Source organism: Emys orbicularis, chromosome 18 (genome assembly GCF_028017835.1).
Source record: "Emys orbicularis isolate rEmyOrb1 chromosome 18, rEmyOrb1.hap1, whole genome shotgun sequence".
Lineage (NCBI taxonomy): Eukaryota > Metazoa > Chordata > Testudines > Emydidae > Emys > Emys orbicularis.
Window position 1 is genome coordinate 12298689 of NC_088700.1, and position 19661 is coordinate 12318349.

Here is a 19661-nt window from a genome sequence, read left to right on the forward strand (position 1 = left end):
GTCAAGGGGCCTTATCACACCATCAGGTTTCAAGAACTTACCATTGAAGTCAGTAGGGATTTCTGCCTAAAATGATGATGTCATGGCCCAGAGTTTGGCCCATTGTATAGGAGTTAGTCTATTTTTTGTTGTTAATAATAATAATAATAATAATAAAGATGTCTCATCCAGTTTCGGTACTGTACTCTGGGCACTCCTAGGCCTTTTCTACACTACAGGGGGAGATCAATCTAAGTCACACAACTTCAGCTGTGTGAATAATGTAGCTGAAGTCGACGTACTTAGATCTACTTACCGCGGGGTTCACAGTACGCTATGTTGATGGGAGACGCTCTCCTGTCGACTCCCCTTGCGCTTCTCGTTTAGGTGGAGTACAGGAGTCGACGGGAGAGCAATCTGCAGTCGATTTAGCGGGAGACCCGCTAAATTGACTGCCGATGCATCAATCGCCACGCGTCAATCCCCCAGTAAGTGTAGACAAGCCCTTAGTATCCTTCATCAAGTGACCTTTTGGGTATGGATGATAAAATCTCACTCTGCACTTTTCTTCCTGGGGGAGCTTTTTGGTGTTTTTTTTCCCCCCCTCTTATTTTGAAAAGTTTAAATTTACAGATGTTGAATAGGTTTTGACTGGTTTCCTTGGCTGCATCTCCACTGTACCCTTAAGTTAAAGTGTAAAGGGAAAAAAGAAAATGGGGAAGTAAAAACAGTTTGATGGAAGATGTTTGCTTAGGGTAAATAATAAAGTTGTCTTTGCAAAAGAGGAAATGGGAAATGCAGACAGTTAGCAAATAAGGAAATAAGTACCACTGAAAGTGAGGAATAGAGAGGTGTTTATTATGGGAACCATGATTGCTTAGCGTTATGAAACTGACGTGTGACAATATGAAATGGCAGGTTCCTGTATAAACCGAACTTTGTTTGATTTCAATACGTTGCCTACCGTTCTGCATTGAAGCCCTGAGAAAATCACCATGGCAGGTTTATTTATCATCTTATCTAGTCTGCATTTTCAAAAGAAACTCTGTGAGCTGTGCCAGACTGAGAGTCGGGGACAAATATCCCTGTGAAAAGGAGAACGTTATAACTCCGAAGCTATCAGCACTGATGAGCTCCACTGAGTGAATGGGTGGCATACAGTATGTTAAACTCTAGATTTGCCATTGGCTAGGGATTTGTAGTGCCTGGTTTCTAGGAGAGAGCTGCTGAAGCCCGTTATCTTTGGCTTCTCTGTCCCAGACACAAGCAGTCAAATAACATAGTAGGATTTTACAAGAGAGTGGATAATTTGATGACCAATAATAATGTGTAGAATTATATGTGATAAAATGGGGTAATCTGATTTCCTGTTTCTCACTGCATCAGATGATCACCACAATGGTTAAGAAGGAATTCCCCCTTACTCCATCTGTGCAGCATCCAACAGCTGGCCAGTGTTTTTTCACCTTCCTTCTATGCATTAAGCAGAGGCCACAGCCTGAGGGGGATTACTAGACTTAATGGACCTCTGGTGATGTCTGGTATAGCAAATCATACTGTAATGGGCTGGTTGGTGTGTATATGTACTGCTGCTCTCTCCTGGATAGAATCAGAACAGCTCAACTGCGTGTCATAGGTCTAATACCGCGAATAGCTGCAGGAGGTTCTTTTGCTCAAGTAGACAAGGCATGTGCTTATGGAGCAGGACAATCTGAGTTCAGTCACCATTGCCACCAGGATGTGCAGCGTAGTTACAGCCGTGGTGGCCATGGATTTGCTAGTGTGATTGCACATTAGGCTAACAAAAAGCATTGAGTAGAGAGAAAGATGTATCTACTTGTTGTATATAATCTTACACTTAGATTGTAAAATCTTCAGGGCAGGAACTGTCTCTTTGTTACATGTTTGTGAGGTGCCTAGCACAATGGGGGGGCTGGCCTTTGGGCACTACTGCAATACAAATAATAAATACATTAATAATAATAATGTATCAAATCATTACAACTAAATGCTGGGATGATGAGAGTGTGGGAGGATGTGGAGACTATCTGGTAATTTTAAGATACAACTTATTTATTTGTTTTTAATTTCAGGAACCTTTCAAAGAAATATCAACCCAAAAAGAACTCCAAAGAAGAGGAAGAATACAAGTATGTTCATTATCAACCTATGGGTGGGGATGTGTCTTGGTGGGTGGAGAGAGGGGAGTAAATTATCGAGCAGCAAGTGTGGTAGAAGAATATAGAAGTCCTAGAAATAGGCCTTGTCTACACTTGCAGCCACTGGTAGGATCTGTGTAGCTACATGTCACAGTGAAAAGCAGGCTGCGTCCCCACTGTGATGTGTAGCTACACCTGGCAGTGAAAGGCTCCCAGGCAGTGAGGAGGCTTGGGGAAAGTCACCAGCAGGGTGGAGCTGCCAGAGCCTTTCCCCACTGCCTCCCCTCTGCCAGAGCCTTTCTCTGCTGCAGGGGTCTTTCACTGAGGTGGGGAGGCAGCCGGACACTACACTGCTAAAAATAGCATTGTAGATGGGGGAGGCACTGCTTGGACATATAGCGAGCTGAGTAGGGTATATAACTTAACGTTTTGGCACATCTGTACTCTACTTGCCTAAGCAGTGCCTCACTGTCTACACTGCTATTTATACCCACGCTAGCTGGGCATGCAGTGTGTGTACTCTACACGCCTCTGTAAATGTAGACATAGCTGTACAAAAGGCCTACCTGCTAATTATGGCTTAATAGTAAAGCTCAAAGGGGTTTAAATTTGGTCCTTAAGCACCCAACTCCCATTGAACATCAGTGGAAATTGGGTGCCTAATTTCTTTTAGGACCCTTGGAAAATCCCAGCCTTATTAACTGAGGCTTAATCTGGGTTCCTTTGAAGGCAATGGCTAAACTCCCATTGATTTCAGTGGAAGAATCAGTCCCGGAATGTTAGTGCAGAGCTTTAAAAATGCAGACTCCAGTTATGTTGTCCAGTCCATTTTATTAAATGGATGAAGAGTAAAGTTATGACATCAATGGAGAATGGGCAGTTCATGGGGAATAGGGTGAAAGGAGGAGGATTTCCTCAGCTGGATTCCCCATCTCCTGGGGCAGAGCTGGGTGCCTGACTCGGTGCTGCTGGAGATTGCTGTGTTGCCTCAACTGTCCCCACTTGACTCAGACACCATCTCTAGTGGCAGGGACAGCTAGAATGGTGCTGGCCAGATAGGGAGTGCTGCTTCCAAACGGCTCCTCCAATGGCTGACATTGAGGAAATGTATGCAAATGATGATAGAACACATACATATTTTAAAGGATCTCTCTGACATTGATTGGATCAAGAGTAATTCTTCAAGCTGAGCATCCTAGAATGGGAATCTCCCAAAGGACAGGTTGTCAGACCTAAACTTCATACTTCTTGACTTATATCAGTGCACCCAGCATTTTCAAAGTTAGTTAACTGCAGATTCTTATAGTTACACACAAGTTTTTAAAGATTCAAAGTGTACAGGAGTGTATAAATGAGGGACTAGATCTTCTCCACTGGAAGCTGAAAATAGACTGGCCTCTGCATCCATTGAAGCCAAGGGGAATGTTTCAATTGACTTCAGTGAGTACAGTTGTGGACTCAATAGTTTATATAATTAGATTTATCTAGATTTTGGGTCAGATCCTCAGCTGCCGTAAAACAGCTGCTAGAGCAATTTACACTAGCTGAGAATGTGTCATGATTTGGTTTAACAAGTGGTTTGATGGTTGTTTTCTAACTATAAGTCAGGGCTATGACCCTCCCCTACTGCTTCTGCAATCCGCTTTTCTGGATGCAATGCTGCTTGACTAGGACTGATAAGTGTAGCTGATTTCAATAAGGATACTTTTTTGGTCTCTCTCCCTTGCTGGTTTTTTCCCCCTTGCATAACTACCTCTTTGTCTTTTTTTTTTTTTTTTTTTGCTCCCCGTTATGTTTGATCTCTCTCTCTCACTCACTCACTCTCTCACTCTCACACACACACACACACACACACACACTCTCTCTCTCTCTCTCTTGCCTCTCTTCACTTACTTCCCACATCCCCCTCTTTTACTCTCACCTTTATTCCTACCCCTTTCCGTTACCTTTGTCCCTTTAAGTACTGCTATCATTTATGGGCTCCTAGCCCGGGAAGCTGCAACAAGCATCTAACACTAATAGGATAATTCTAGTATCTAGAAGTGCAACTCTCCTTAGCTGCTCTCTCCTCCAATTGGTCAGCACTCCAGCCTGTCCTGGGGGCAGTAAATGCTGCTCTGCTGGCTCAGTTCTGTGCATGCCAATGGTATAATCTGCCTTCCTGAAATTAACCATATGCATGGAAGCTTATTTTTTTCCTTTTTTAATAATACATGGAATGCAGTGTTATAGATTCTGTCACCCATGGAAAATAAATGTTGTGGCAATCACTAGAAGCTGCTAAAGAGATACAGGGATGGGGGAAATACCTCACAAAGTATTGAGGACAAACACCTTGCAAAAAGTGATCATCATCTTGAAGGGGTTTTAGATAAACTCTGATTGATCCACATCTAAATAATGCTTAGAAAGTATTTTTTCCTTTCATTTACTAGTAGATATGTAGTGCATTAGGCAAATGTTAATAATTTAGGCCCCAGTCCTGCAATTCACTGAGATAGGTGTGCTGCTACGCCTGAGTGCAGCAAACAGCAGGATCAGGGCCCTAATGGTTAGTGAAGCCAGAAGATCTTTTCTGAATGGTTTTTAGATTGGTAAAGCCCAAATGCTTTTGGTATTTATAAGAGGCCATTGTAAAACTATTATTATGTCATGGTTATTTTCTCAGAACTGCCAATGCATGGCATGAGGCTCCCTTTCAGTAAACTCCTGTCAATGAACTTGTGCTAAGATCCCATCTTGTGCAGTAATACTGAATGCTGGGAAGAATGCAAGTTCCCTTTGGAGTGTATATTCCTGAAAACAAATGGACTAAAAGCATTGTGTATTTTTTGTCCTTTGCAGGTACACATCATGCAAAGCCTTCCTAGCCACCTTGAATGAAATGAATGACTATGCCGGCCAGCATGAAGTCATTTCAGAGAACATGACTTTTCAGATCACTGCGGAGTTAACACGCTTTGTGCAAGAGCTGAAACAGGAAAGGAAATCGGTAATGGATTTTTTTTTACTTGTTCACAATTAATTATCTATTTAAAGCAGATGATTAATGGTAGTAGAGTTCAGTGGTAAATAAATCTTTTGACGGGAGGTTACCACAAAGTTACTAAACACAATCAAGGTTTGCTAATGAACTGAGCATAGGCAAAAAAAAAAAAAAAAATGGGTTACATGCACAAGCCAAATCACTGAACTGTTTGAATCAAACGTTATAGCATCAGACAGCAATGCCTGCAGGAGAACGTTCTCCAAATAAGGTCATAAAACTCATATGTGCTTGAGGCATCTTCAGCCAAAAAAACATGGTTTGTACAATAGTATAGTGTTTAGCATGCAATAAACAGAAATGCTTCATCTCCGAGACTAGCTGAAAGAATTTTGATCGGTGGACTGGACCACCGTCCCTTAACGCTTGCTAGAGCTGGTTAACAAAACTTTGTCTAAAATTGTGGTTAATAAAAAATAGGTGTTTGGAGTTTTTTATGCAAATTTTTGTGATGGGGGGAATCCGTTTTTTGACTCAGATTTACTCCCACTCTGCTAAAATTAGCAAAGGTGTATGCTTGTATCCGTTTCCAGGTAGTAGCTTATGCATCCATGGTCCTTCTACAGTATGTGTCCATAGCTGCTTTTCTTCTGCAATGCCTGGAATTTAGAAAGTCAGATAGCTAGGGCCTGGTTCTCTCCTCTTTTACCCCTTGTGTAGATGTTCACCACTGTGCAAAGTGGGCAAAAAATGCTACAAGATCATAGTTCTCCAGATGGCAGTGTTTGCACCCACTTTGCACAGGTAAATATCTACACAAGGGGCAAAGCAGGGGAGAATCAGGCCCCAAGATTTCATTTTTAAAGAACTCTAGATAGCTAGCAAACTAGGGGTCCGTCCTGAAAAGTGCTGAGTGAGGGTTGCCAACCTTCCAGGATTGTCCTGGAGTCTCCAAGAATTTAAGATTGATCTTTAATTAAAGATTATCATGTGATGAAACCTCAAGGAATACGTCTAACGAAAACTGGCAACCCTATTGAGTAATGGGGCCCCCAATCCATCAAAGCACTTAAGCACTTGCAGATAGTCCCACTGAAAGTGCGTTGCTTGGTTGTGGCCCTGAAAAGCATCATCTGCTTAGTACAGTACTAGGAGGATGAGAAGTCCGCCTATTGTGATCGTATATCTTGGCACGCCTTTAATTTGCAGAATGTCACAGTCTTCTAAGGCCATTATGCTTGACCAGTATTAATAGCGTGGGGTATATCTACACTGCAGTTAGACACCCGTAGCTGGCTCAGGCTTGCGGGGCTTAGGGTGACCAGACAGCAAGTGTGAAAAATCGGGACGGGGGTGGGGGGTAATAGGAGCCTATATAAGAAAAAGACCCAAAAATCGGGACTGTCCCTATAACATCGGGACATCTGGTCACCCTAGCGGGGCTGTTTAACTGTGGTGTAGATGTTTGAGCTCATGCTGCAGCCTGAGCTCTGGGACCCTCCCTCCCATCCTAGAGCCCAGGCTCCAGTCTGAGTCTGAACACCTACACCTCAAATAAAAAGCCCGTTAGCCCGAGTCAGCTGGCACTGGCCAGCCGACGGTTTTTAATTGCAGTGTACACATACCCATGGAGGGTACTTTCTATATAGACCCCATGTGGAAGATCCCTCAACCACCTCCATCACCTTTCGTCCAGCATATCCATGTGGCATTATTTCACACTTGCTCGCGGTGGACTTCCTGCTGCCAGAATGATAGAGTGTATCATTGATGGTGCAAAAAGCAAACAGAGGGAATGGACAGAGAGTCAAGGGAAGAAAAGAACATACCAGGCCAAAGAAGGAAGCATGCTAATCTAGTATTCTTCTGTCACTTCAAATGTTTCAGCCCATAAGTGAGGGGGAAATTTTTTTTTTTTTTTTTTTTTTTTTTTAACAGAAAGATCCTGTTAGTTAATTAAGGCAGGACAGCTGGAACATGTGTCAATTAAAACACATTTCTGTGGGTGTTTTATAGCAAAAGGAAGTAGGATTTGGTATCTTTTGCTTGTGAATAAAGTGACTGGTATTAATGTGTAGTAAAAGTGAAATAGATACACTGTAAATGTGTGATGCGTGAGTGAAAAGTAAGTCATTCGTGTCATTCTAATGAGATCCAATGCAGAAGCCCAGTTCAGACAGCCTATTGGGTCTATTGACAGTAGCTAATAGCAATGATGGCATAGCAGACAGTATGTGACCATAACATTTACTTGCTGTTGCTGGTAGCAATGGAAGACTGTGATCCACCGTTGTTGGTTTGTGTTTGTCTCATGAATGTAGAATGCCTGAACTGTTGAGTCCTTGTCTGATTTGCATAGCTTTCATATTGATGAGTAATATTGAAAAGCAAGCTGCTATTTCCCTTCAGGCTATTTTCAGACATGTTGTACATCTCTCTGTTGTTTCTTGCTGTAAAACATAAATAATGCATCACTCACACTGGGCTTTGTAGGAGGGGAAAACTGTTGGTGTGATAAATATCACAGAGGTTTGATATTCTTGCAAAAACATTTATGATACACACTCATGAATGGTTCAGGATTTCTGGAAATATTCTGGGGAGGGCTCTGCCCTCTGTTTGGTCTAAATATATAATTAGACCATGTGCTATAAATTATTATAATTATAAGCTATGAGACACGAAGGATGGTCCAATGGTTCAGTCACTAGCTTAGGGCTCGGGAGACATAGGTTCAAGTCCCTGCTCTGCCCCAGACTCTTAGGTGACCTTGGTCTCTCTGTGCCTCACTTTCCTATTTGCAAACTAAAGAAAATATCACTGTCTTACCTGACAGGTGTGTGTTGAGTATAAATACATTTTAAAAAAATTGTGAAGTGTTCAGATAATAGAGCATTGGGGTACAGATAAGTACCTTAGATGGATAGAAATTAATGTTTGTAAAGTACTTTGAAGATAAAAAGGGATTATTAGTACTAAATTTTGGATATATTTATTGTTAATTTTATGACCTATTCAGAAAATATTGATACTCAACATTTTAAACACCCGTGGCTTGATTCACCAGTGTTTCACTCCAGCTTCATGTTGAGATAACTCCATCGATTGAAATGGGTTGCACCAGTATGAAATGGGAGTAAAGCAGTAGTGAATCATGTTCACTATGTTCTCCCTTTCTAGCGGTGAATTTCACCCATCTCCAGAAGGCCAGCATGAGGCCTATACCTCCAACTACACAACATAGGGCTTACATAGTGTGTGGGCTCTGTGCTGGGTGAATTTCACCCTGTGTGGTGTTTAAAAGTATTACTGGGTTTGTTTGACTGCTGTGAAGGATGAGGTAGGTGAGGTAATATCTTTTATTGGACCAACTTCTGTTGGTGGAAGGGACAAGCTTCTGAGCTTCACTGATCTCTTCTGGCTGTGAAAGATACAGTTAATGTCTGCATAGATAATACATTGCAGATTGGACAGTTGCTACTAGTGAAAGTATGGGGAGAGGCTTTTGATCCAGTATGGCAGATATGTCTGGAGGCTGACAGTGGCCATGCAGTTGATTGATGAAAAGGCAGGTACTTTGTGCTGCTTCTGTCTTGGCCTGGTTTGGAGCTCAGTGAGAATCCTGGCTGCCTTATGTTTTTATAGAACAGATCACATGCTTTGGCGCATGACCTTCTGTCAGAGAAATCAGGCAAAGATTATTTTTGTGAAATATAAATATGTTTGGCGGCAAAGGTCAAGTAGTGCTTTTAATTTTGTCACATCATGCGTTCCACTTCGAGTCTATTTTTGGTAGTAAACTCACTTGTTTGCATCTGATGGACTCCATGGTACTGGTGCTGGAGAAGAGTAAATCATTCTGAGGGATTCTGTCCCCTTTATTCACACTGAATAGTACCTTACTCTTCAAGCGGTCGTACTGATTTCAATGGGAGTTTTCATGGAGTAAGGCAGTACTCAGTATGAAAAGGGGTGGCAGAATCTGTCACTAATAGAGTGCTTATTGGCTTTCACACATTCACATGCGTTATTTATGTTACGGAAGGGCCTAGAAGCCTCAACCATTGTGCTGGGGGCTGTACAGATGCATAGATAGAGACACTCTGTCCCAAAGAGCTTGCAGTCTAAATAGCCAAGACAGACAACGAGTGGATGGGGAAACAGAGGCACAGAGGGATGAAGTGACTTGCCCAAGGTCACCAGCAGGTCAATGGCAGAGCTGGGAATACCCAATCTCTAGAGTCCCAGTTCTGTGACCTGTACACTACATTATGCCTCTATAGGATCTATGGACACATGTTTTCAATCCAAATTTTTAATTATCAAAGTTAAAAATAAAGTTTATGTTGCCAGGTAAAAGCTGCATAGGAGTCATTCATTAATGTAATGAAAATATCCAATTAACTATGGAAGATTCTAACAAGCTTAACGAAGACATTATACAATAATACAATTTCATAGTCATCATGTCTTTCATACAAAATACAGCTCCAAATGCTTTACAAAACTAAATAGTACTATTAGAAAGTTAAGTAACAGCAGAGAAAGAAATGAAGAGATAGGGGCAGTAAAGAAAAGATATTTTTAAGGATCATGATAATAAATTCTATTTATTTATCTACCTCTTTTCCTCCTGAAGATTCCCAAACCTTATTGCAAACTTAACAAAGTGACATACACAATTATATATAGGGATCATGCGACCAATTGTGAAATGCAGGCAGCTCTGGGGCAAAACATGACAGCAGTTTGATACGCAAGGATACTCAACGTTTTAGGATAGGAAGTGAGGAAGAACACCATATCCTATTGGAAAATACAGGGTTAATTTAGGTAGGCAGAATGTAGTTAACTGGTTTAGAATTTGGTTAGGACATTGGTGTTAATATCCCTTCTCTTACTAAAAGTGTCATGGGAATTTTTAATGACCACAGGTGCTCAGAACTATCGTTTTATGTCTCATCTGAAAGCTGAGATTTGGAAAGCGATGGAGTATCAGTGAGGCAGATGGCTGTAGAAAAGTTAGTAAAAATGTAATAATTCAGATAACAAACCTCTCTTTACTCTCTGCCCATAGTTGATAACTAGTATCTTCCACTGTGAAAGTCACACTTCCAGATCCACACTGCAAATAACTATGAATACATTGCAAAACCTCCAACTGACTAGCAACTGCAGCTTGTTTAATGCTGAAGCTAGGAGGTGATAAATGCTTATTGTGGTTAATGGTTTGAAAGAGGAAGACCTATTTAGACAGAATTGAGAGTTTCTTTTTATATACCCCTTGGCTATTTCTGCACATGAGGAAAACCTAGTGAAGGTCATTTTCTGGCTGTATGCCCAGCAAATCCATTTACTATGAGTGAGTTTCAATGTAAGAAGTTTTATTCTGAATTTTGTGCAGGTTGAGCTATGAAATCCTTAAAATTATCTCCATTAGTTTATTGCATTAGGGTTTCTGATCAGGAAATAGTATATGTTATAATAAGTATAAATGTGGTTAACATATTCTGAGATACAGCATGAATAATGAAGTGTTTCTCAAAGCAGCAACTCACCATGGCAATGAAGCAGGATGTCTTCTCTAGCCAGTGGCACTTCTTTTTAATATTGTGTAGGAAGATTGAGTCTGAGAGGCCTAAGGGGAGGAGAGGTTGAGCATACACACCATGCATGTCTCATCCAATTGCATTCCCTTTGTGATCTATCCAAAGTAGCACTGAAATGGACCTTTGTGAAATCTATTCTAATGTAAGTGAATGAAGGAACAAAGATGATATAGTAGTAGAACCAGAACTGCAGGTGGATATGTTGGTTAGCTGGGGCCGCAGCCAGACTATATATGAACATGTTTAGGTTTCTGTAACCATGAAGAAGCAGGTGTTTTTAATTAGGGCTAGAGTATTTTTTAAAATGGAAAATGATACGTAGTAATACACACATGCACGTGCATACATATACTTTTATATGCATAAGTGCACTAAGATCAGATTAAAAGTATTAATTCTTTTAAAATAATGCAGATTGTTTGAGCTGAGGTTTTAATTTGCATTAATTTAATTTAATTAAGTTGTGTGTTGTTGTTTTTTAATGACTGGAGGATTTGTGAAGAATTGCCATATTTGTCACAGGCAGATGTCATGTGACAGCTTTATGGGGAGAGTCCTGCCATTATTGCATCTTTCTGTTTAATATTAGTAGAAATGGAACTTGTTCAATGAGAAGATCCAGATGGCAGGGTGTTTTATGGGGAGCCAGAAAAGCTAGGGGTAGCTAACCTATTATTTATTCCAGGGTTGTTGGAATGTTTGTAAAGCCCAAAATATATATATATATATATTTTTTTTTTTTTTTTTTGGTAGTGTTAATGCAGTATCATGGCTTTATGAGCAACAGTACAATACAGTGTAACCCTGATCGTGTGCTTGATCATTCAAGGGGCTGAGCACTCTGGCTCTGATCCAGCAGAACACTTCGTGCTTAACTTTTAAGTATATGAATAGTTCCATATCAAGGACTTGAGCGTGAGGATGCACATTCTCCACATACTCTGCAATACCCATTTCTGAGCATGCAGATTCCATGCCCAACTCCCCTGATTTGATACCTGGCCTATTTCCCCAAGGCCAGATGGTTCAGCAGAGCCATCGAAGTGTGGGCCGCTGGAGTAGCGCATCGCCAGGGTCCCTGACGCTTTGCTCCTGCGGAGTTCTTCTGTTGAAACTGCAAGACTGAAGTGCTGCAGCTTCCCATCTCTTCTACCTCCTGCCCATCCTCCTGTCACTTCTAAGCCCCCATCGACACTAGTGCCCTCTGGCCACATCCACTCGCATGAAGCTTCTCTACAGTTCCCAACCTGTGGGGCTTAGTGAAGCTCCGGGGATCCCTACAGCCACTCACTGTTGCACCTCCTCCTCCTGCAGCAGCTCTCATGCTACCAGGACCACAATGCACCTTCTGTTACATGAATGTCCTAGGGAAAATTGCTCTGCTTTGCATTACAGGAAATTTGCAATAAGTAGGATTTTGGTTATAGAAATTTAGCAGGTAGCATAAAATGCCATAGTCCTATAAATGTGACCGTCACAAACTCTTTCTTAGGTCTTCTCTCTGTCCATTAGCAATGGCCCTAGTGGTACAGATCAGTAGCCCTGGGCAGCTAGTTCTCTGCCCCTTTTGTACAGTCACCTTTCTTGCTTTTGTCCTTAAGGCCATGGATTCTCAGACTCTGTGGTCTGTAATCATGACTCCCTCAGTCTGTTCTGCTTCAGAGAAAGACAGGATTACTTCTAAATTATGCTTATTTTAGTTAACCTTGCCTGTGGTTCGCTGTTCTTAGAGTGTGCCTTTAAAATAGACCTAGTTATTGGTTAGATATCAGAAACAGCAACAGTCAATTTAAAGATTATCTAAAAGACCAAGGTTAAATCACACATCTGAAAAACACCAAATAAATAAACACACACATGTAAAGATAGTCATGTATTTCATGACACTGTTCACAGTGCTAAACTTTGCTTACATGACTGTTGTTACAAACAAGAGAGAGAAAGCCTCAAGACCAGTTCTTAGAAGCAAAGATTTCTTTTCAAGAGACAGCATTTCCTGCCTCTGAGGTTAACTGATCGAGAGGGAAGGCAACTTCTGACACCTTCTAAAACAACGAGGAGTACTTGTGGCACCTTAGAGACTAACAAATTTATTTGGGCATAAGCTTTTGTGGGCTAAAACCCACTTCATCAGATGCATGGAGTGGAAAATACAGTAGGCAGGTATATATGCACAGTACACAAAAAGATGGGAGTTGCCTTACTGTTGAGAATAGCCCACTTCCACTTTAATTGAATTGTCTTGTTAGCACTGACCCCCCACTTGGTAAGGCAACTCCCCCACTTGGTAAGGCAACTCCCATCTTCCCCCTCTCTCACTCTGAGAATCCTCTTGCTGGCCAGTGTCAAAAACAGAGTACTGGACTAAATAGATCACACATCTGATCCAGTATATTTCCTATATCCTATATGGGAGAAACTGCAACTGCCTATATACAAAGTGCTGCCATATGCACAAATTAAATAAAGTGGGTAAACAGAGAAAAATTATTACTTTCTCTAATCTCTTCCAGCTATAATTATTTTAAGAGTAACTTGTAACGATATTAGGGAGAACTTTTAGATAGAAAGGTTAATTGTTAAATTGACAGAGCTTCTTTGATATTAACCACTATGGTGCCAGTCTTATATTATGCCCTTTGGAATGATTAAACAATGAAAAGCAGAGAAGAAAAAAGCAGCTGGTTAAAATGTATTCTACTATATCATAATTTATTTAGACTCTGTAAAGGGGTCAGATGGAAAATGGAAAAGCCCTTGTACTCAATCTATTTTGAAATGTCCATGCATACAACACTTTTTGCTGAAACATCTGCATGTAAATTAATCGAAGATAATCGTGCTGCTTTGCAATATTACTTCTCCATGTACTTGCAATGTAAATAGAACAGAGTGACACAAAGCTGAAACTCAACCCATGGGGACAATCATTGTTTGTTTCTGCAAGACAAATAAGGCTGTTTCGTCACAACCTTTCATAAGTAAAATGTTTCATATGATCCATTTTTAATACTGCACAGATAGCTCTGTTCTGTTCTCGATTATGTCCTGTGTATCTCTCAGGGAATCCTTTAAATTAAAATCACACACAAACCTCCATGGCTCCCTCAGTGCAGTCACACAATGTCGTTATTCTCCAAAGGAGAATTTGGAATACATTTTGTTTCCACCCTCAAAGGGGCAGAGAGAGGCTAAGTGAGAGACACTGAGATGGCATACGCCAAGCTCTGCTGCCAGCAATCGCAGCCCAGCTGGAAAGAATAATGTCTTGTCTACACTAGGGAAGTTTTTCAAAAATTTCCCACCATCATTGACCCCAATTCAGCTGCATTTATGTTAACAATGCTGAGAGCTGTAGTGCAGATAGGCTGCTACTGGTGTTCTGTCTAAGGGGTTCGCGAAAGACTTAGACTATGTCTACACTAGAGAACGTGCAGCAGTGTAAGATCTCTAGTATAGCTGCTGTATGCCAATGGGAGAGAGCACTCCCATTGACATAATTAATCCACCCCCAATGAGTAGTGGTAGCTGTGTCGGTGGGAGAAGCTCTTCCTCTGACATAGCGCTGTGCACAATAGTGCTTATGCCGGCATAATTTATGTCACTTGGGGGTGGAGTAGTCACACCCCTGAGCGACATACGTTTTGCTGACATAAATGGTAGCGTAGACATAGCCTTAAACTGAAAACTGACTGAACAGAATTCAACTGTATACCGTACACCCTCGCTGTAACGAACCCCTTGGGATCCAAGCCATTTGGGGTCGTCATAGCAGAAGAGATCCGCTGCAGCGGGTGCTGACAGCTCCTCCAGGCCCGGGGCTGTGGTGGGTACTGACAGCTCCTCCAGCTCTGGGCCTGGAGGTGGGATGCCGGGACCGGGTTCATTATATCCAAAGGTTCATTATTCTGAAGGGCGTTCTAGCGAGGGTGTACTGGTTACAGACAGTAGATTTCCAAAGGGGCCTGCACCTCCATTTGAAATTTCCAAAGGGGTCCACAAATGAAAAAGGTTTGAGAACGATTGTTCTACACTTTCTGACCCCACAGAAGTCAATGGAAGTTTTGTCATTGACTTTCATAGGACCAGGATTTCACCCCATGTCAAATACATCTCCAGTGAGCATGGTGCTTAAAATAGCTCATTTACCCTAGGATTCAATTTAAATGTAAAAAAAAGAAAAAAAGAATACAAGTTGATAGTGTACCTTTCAAAAATTAAATTGATTTCCTCTTCTAGTTAAAACATAGTTATTTTAAAAAAAATTATTTATATTTATACAAAACCCTAAGGGTATCCATTTAGGATTTTGTGCACTTTTCCCATATATTTAAAAGTCTAAGCAACTGAATTTGTTAGAGTCAATAGCCCTGGTCCATCAGAAAAAAGCTTGTCATGGTGCTTATTATTTGTATTGTGCTTTAAGTGTGTGCACAGTGCTATACTTTGGGTGAACTGCGCCAAACAAATAACAGGTCTCATCGCCGAAGTACTTAGAGTCCTAAAGGTAGCGGTAAGCACAATACAAAAAATTAATAATAATACAGAACAATCGATCTGAGTGTGGCCATTAATTATGGAAAACTCCTGTGAAAGGTGAAGTTGTTTTAAAGAAAGAGATGGAGGGAGCTTTGGCAATACGTATTTGGAATCCTTATCCATTCAGGGTGATGTGAAAGTTCCTGTGTACTGATGGAAAGTCTTTGTCCTTTATGGTAGAATCCCATATAAAGTGATGTGCCAAAAAAAAAAAATATATAGCCATTATATTTTACACAGGAATCAAAATACAGTACTGTATGCCATAGCCCAGTAGCTCTTGTGCAATAGGAAAGGGCCTGATTCCAAATGGAAATACTCTAACAACCGGAGCAGGCTCAAGCCCATGATTTGGATGTTCTTTGAGAAGAATTCAGTGCAGCCCATGCCCTTCTGGGTATGGGCAACTGTCAGAGGGCTTATTTCTTCACCCTTCCACTTCCCTGGTCCTTCTCGCGTGAACAGAGAGCAACAATACCCGAAGTCTGAAGGTGCAAACAATTTGATGTTTATTGGGGTGATCTTTCAGCAAGCTTAAATCCAAGGTTTTTTTCCCTTATTTTTCAGTCCCCAGTTATGTATGTCTAAGTTTAAGAAAGCTGGAATAGAGTCTTAAGGACTCAGGTTTCAGATTATTAAGAACAAATTACTTAAAGGGGCACTGTCAAGGCCAGTAAGCAGGGCCGGCTCTAGGCACCAGCAAAACAAGCTGGTGCTTGGGGCGGCACATTTTTAGGGGCGGCATGGCCGGCGCCAGAATGCCGCTCCTAAAAATGTGTCCCGGCCGCCCTAGCTCACCTCCGCTGCCGCTCGCGTGCTGCTGCTCCCCCTCCCTCCCTCCCAGGCCTGAGAGCCTGGGAGAGAGGGGGAGAAGCGGCACCCGCGCTGTGGCCACTCGGAGTCTCAAACCTGGGAGGGAGGGGGAGATCCCGAGCGGCCGCGGCGCGCGAAACAGCCGTTTTGTGCGCCGCTGCTCCCCCTCCCTCCCAGGCCTGAGAGCCTGGGAGGGAGGGGGAGTAGCGGCGCCCGCGCCGCGGTCACTCGGAGTCTCCCCCTCCCTCCCAGGCTCTCAAACCTGGGAGGGAGGGGGAGATCCCGAGCGGCCGCTGTTTCGCGCGCCGCTGCTCCCCCTCCCTCCCTCCCTCCCTCCCAGGCTTGAGAGCCTGGGGGGAGGAGGCAGGGCTGGGGATTTGGGGAAGGGGCGGAGTTGAGGCGGGGCCGGGGGTGGGGGTAATTAAAAAACGGGGGGGGGGGGGGAGGCCAAAATTGTTTTTGCTTTGGGCGGCAAAAATCCTAGAGCCAGCCCTGCCAGTAAGTCTAATACCAGACCAACTAGATCTATCTCTTTTTTTGGATACAGATGTATGAGAATATTACACACTTCTCCTGTTCCCATCTTCTGCATTATAGGTAAAATTTCCCCTGTGCAGAGAGCCAACCCACACCCTACTTTGGGGGCTTACATACTGCATAGGGTTCTGTAGTCCCTCTGCACATGAATGCATTTTGCCCTCAGAGAACAGGACAATAATTAAAGGATGGTGTTCTGCCTGCTTAGAGAACAAAGCAGGCAGTAGACGACCTGCTGGGTGACCTCGTGCAAGTCACTTTACCGCTCTGCGTCTCAGTTCCCTCATCTGTAAAATGAGGGTAATGCTCCTCACCTTGTAAGTGAAGACCTGTAGGTAAGAAATGCGATGCACTATCGTTTACTCACTGATCTGCGGTAAGATCATTTCAGTGGTCCTCATATTTCTCTATCATACCTGGGGTCTGATTTACAGAAGTGCTGCACACTCACAGCTGTAACTGAAGTCAAAGTCAAGGGCTGAGCTTTGAACATAGGAGATGTTATATAATGTTAAGTGCTCTGAGAAATCAGGTTCTAGGTGTCTCAGATTGGTCACCCAATATTAGTGGAAACTTTTTATTTTAATTTCTCTGTGCCTCACTTCCCCATCTGCAATATGGGGATAATAATATCCCTCTCAACTCACAAGGGTGTTGTGCAAATAATATTGTTTGTGAAGTACTCAGAAACTATAGTGATGAATGGCATAGAAAAGCCCATGAGACCATTAATAATTCTGTCTTCAGAGCAGTGTTTAAGTAGTGTGCAGTAAATAAGGCACGAGGCCAGACATTGAACAATGAAGAGAAAACAAAATAGTAAATAGCTGCTCATTAAGTGAGTGCTGTTCATTCTGTGCACTCATGAAGGCAGGGATCCTGTTGAAAATATAGAATGTGATGTAATTAAAGACTGTTTGATAAGGCCTATAGACAAAGGGGCAAATTAAGGTTGCGCTGGCAACATTAAATTTGGCATTCCCTCACTTTCAAGTTCTTGACTTTGCAACCTTAATGTTCTCTTAATGTAGTTTTGTGTTTATAATACTATATAAAGGCCAATCTTACTTTGCTTTTCAGGAATAGCCACTTCTTTACTTTTCCGCCATGATCAAATACACGATCAGTTTAATATCTAAACATTTTTTCTTAGGGGGAATAAATGTTGCAGCTACAGGGATATGTATTTGTTGATCATGGTAATTTTTTTTTCTTGAAGTCTGTACTCCAGTGTATTGCAAGTCACAGGGGAGAAGGGAGTTTAGACAGGCCCAGGGAAGGGATTGTACTTGGAACTGTTATCCCCCACCCCTTGGAAGGGGGCCGAACTGAGACTGACCCAGCTGGAGAGCCGGGGTCAGAGGACTAAAGGGCAGGCGAAGAGCCTCCAGGTAGGAAGCCCTAGCGGTGCTACTCCATCCCAGAGCAGGAACCTTTGCATGCAACCTGGCTTAGTAGGGTACTGAGAGACACCCTGTTGGTCAGCCTGAGATTGAGCTATAGAGACTTTGCCAATGGAGGGGTACCGTGATGGGCCCTATTGGACAGTGAAAGTACTGAGCCCAGGGAGGGCTGCAGGACATTACTGAGGACTTTGAGATAGGCCCGATTGGACAGTATACCCCGGAAGGGGTTTGTTTTGTTCCGTTTTGCACATGAACATTGTGTGACGTGGCTGGAGGGCTGAGTCACCGGAGACCTGCTTGATATGTGCAGCGGGCAACAGGTGGCACCATGAGCAGAGGAAATTGAGGAAAAACTGCAGGTATGCGCACACTTGACCGGGGGCACTCGTGAGAGGTGAGCGCACTCCATTACACACCTCCCATTGAAGTCAAAGGACATTTTCCCAATGGCTTAAAAAGTAGTTGAATCAGGCCCCAACTCCATTCACACAGGCCATCAGGTGATGATAGGTCTGATTCCCCATTGGCCTGCACCTTGCACACTCATTTACACTAGTACAAAACGGGAATAAAATGCTCCTGTTCTGATCTGGGAGCCTTTTATACCCACTTCGCTTGGTGTAAATGATGGTGGTCATGAAGGCTGTGGATATGTTTTACCCTGAGTTGTTAAGCTGTTCAACTTATCTGTAGGTCAGATGCCTTGAAAAAAATATTTTTTCAGAAAAATCTCAAGGCTGGCAAAGTTGTTACCAGAATATCTAGACCTTTTAGTGGAGATTAAAAAGTGGTTTGGGGAGACTTAAGAAGGAAACATTCACGTTACTGTGATATAAACGCCTAACTGCTATGTTACTGCATGTTGATTTGTCATGTGAGTAAAAGTTGCAAGACAGAACCCAAAGCATCTGAAAATTCTGCAGCATATCATAGTATAGTCAATATCATCAGAAGGGCAACGTTTCTTTTTAAGTTTTCTCTGTATTAAGTTTTCCCTTTAGGATTTTTCTCAATAGTTCATTGCATTGATTTGCTTAGTTCTGCAGTGTCTCTAAATGGTCTCGTTTTGAGTGCTACTCTTTCATGTATGCTTTGTGTTAGTATACATGCAGTGTTGTAGTAGCCCTGTCGGTCCCAGGGTATTACAGCGACGAGGTGGGAAAGGTAATATTTTTTTATAGTACCAACTTCTGTTGGTGAGAGAGACGAGCTTTCGAGCTTCCTCGGGGCTCTTCTTAGGTCTGGGAAACTCACTCGGGGCAGGCCTATGCTTAAAATGCTGCAGGGGCGCAGCTGCAGAGCTTCAGTGAAGATGCTACTACGCCGACGGGAGAGCTTCTCCCATCAGCAAGCTACCCCCTTTCCCGGAGGTGGATTAATTAGGTTGACGGGAGAATCCCTCACGTTGACATAGCACTGTCTACACTGGAATGGGGGTGGGGCGTGTTAGGTGCTTATAACTGAGTAGCTCAGGGATGTGGATTTTTCACACCCTATGGCACCATAGTTATACTGTAAGTTTGTAGTGTAGACCCAGGGCCGGTGCTTCCATTTAGGCGACCGCCTAGGTCGCCTAGGGCACCAGGATTTGGGAGGGCGGCATTTTGCTCCGGGACCTGCCGCCAAAGTGCCC

At 42.6% G+C, this 19661-nt stretch overlaps 1 protein-coding gene across 2 annotated transcripts in view; it reads left to right on the forward strand.

Moving 5' to 3' along the window:
- Positions 1-19661, forward strand: part of FNBP1 (formin binding protein 1) — a 139368-nt gene that overhangs the window by 50977 nt on the left and 68730 nt on the right. For both annotated transcript variants that reach the window (XM_065419012.1, XM_065419011.1), the window contains 2 exons: positions 2073-2129; positions 4983-5130. In XM_065419012.1, the coding sequence (XP_065275084.1) occupies positions 2073-2129; positions 4983-5130 (205 nt within the window). The remainder of the gene's footprint in view (positions 1-2072; positions 2130-4982; positions 5131-19661) is intronic.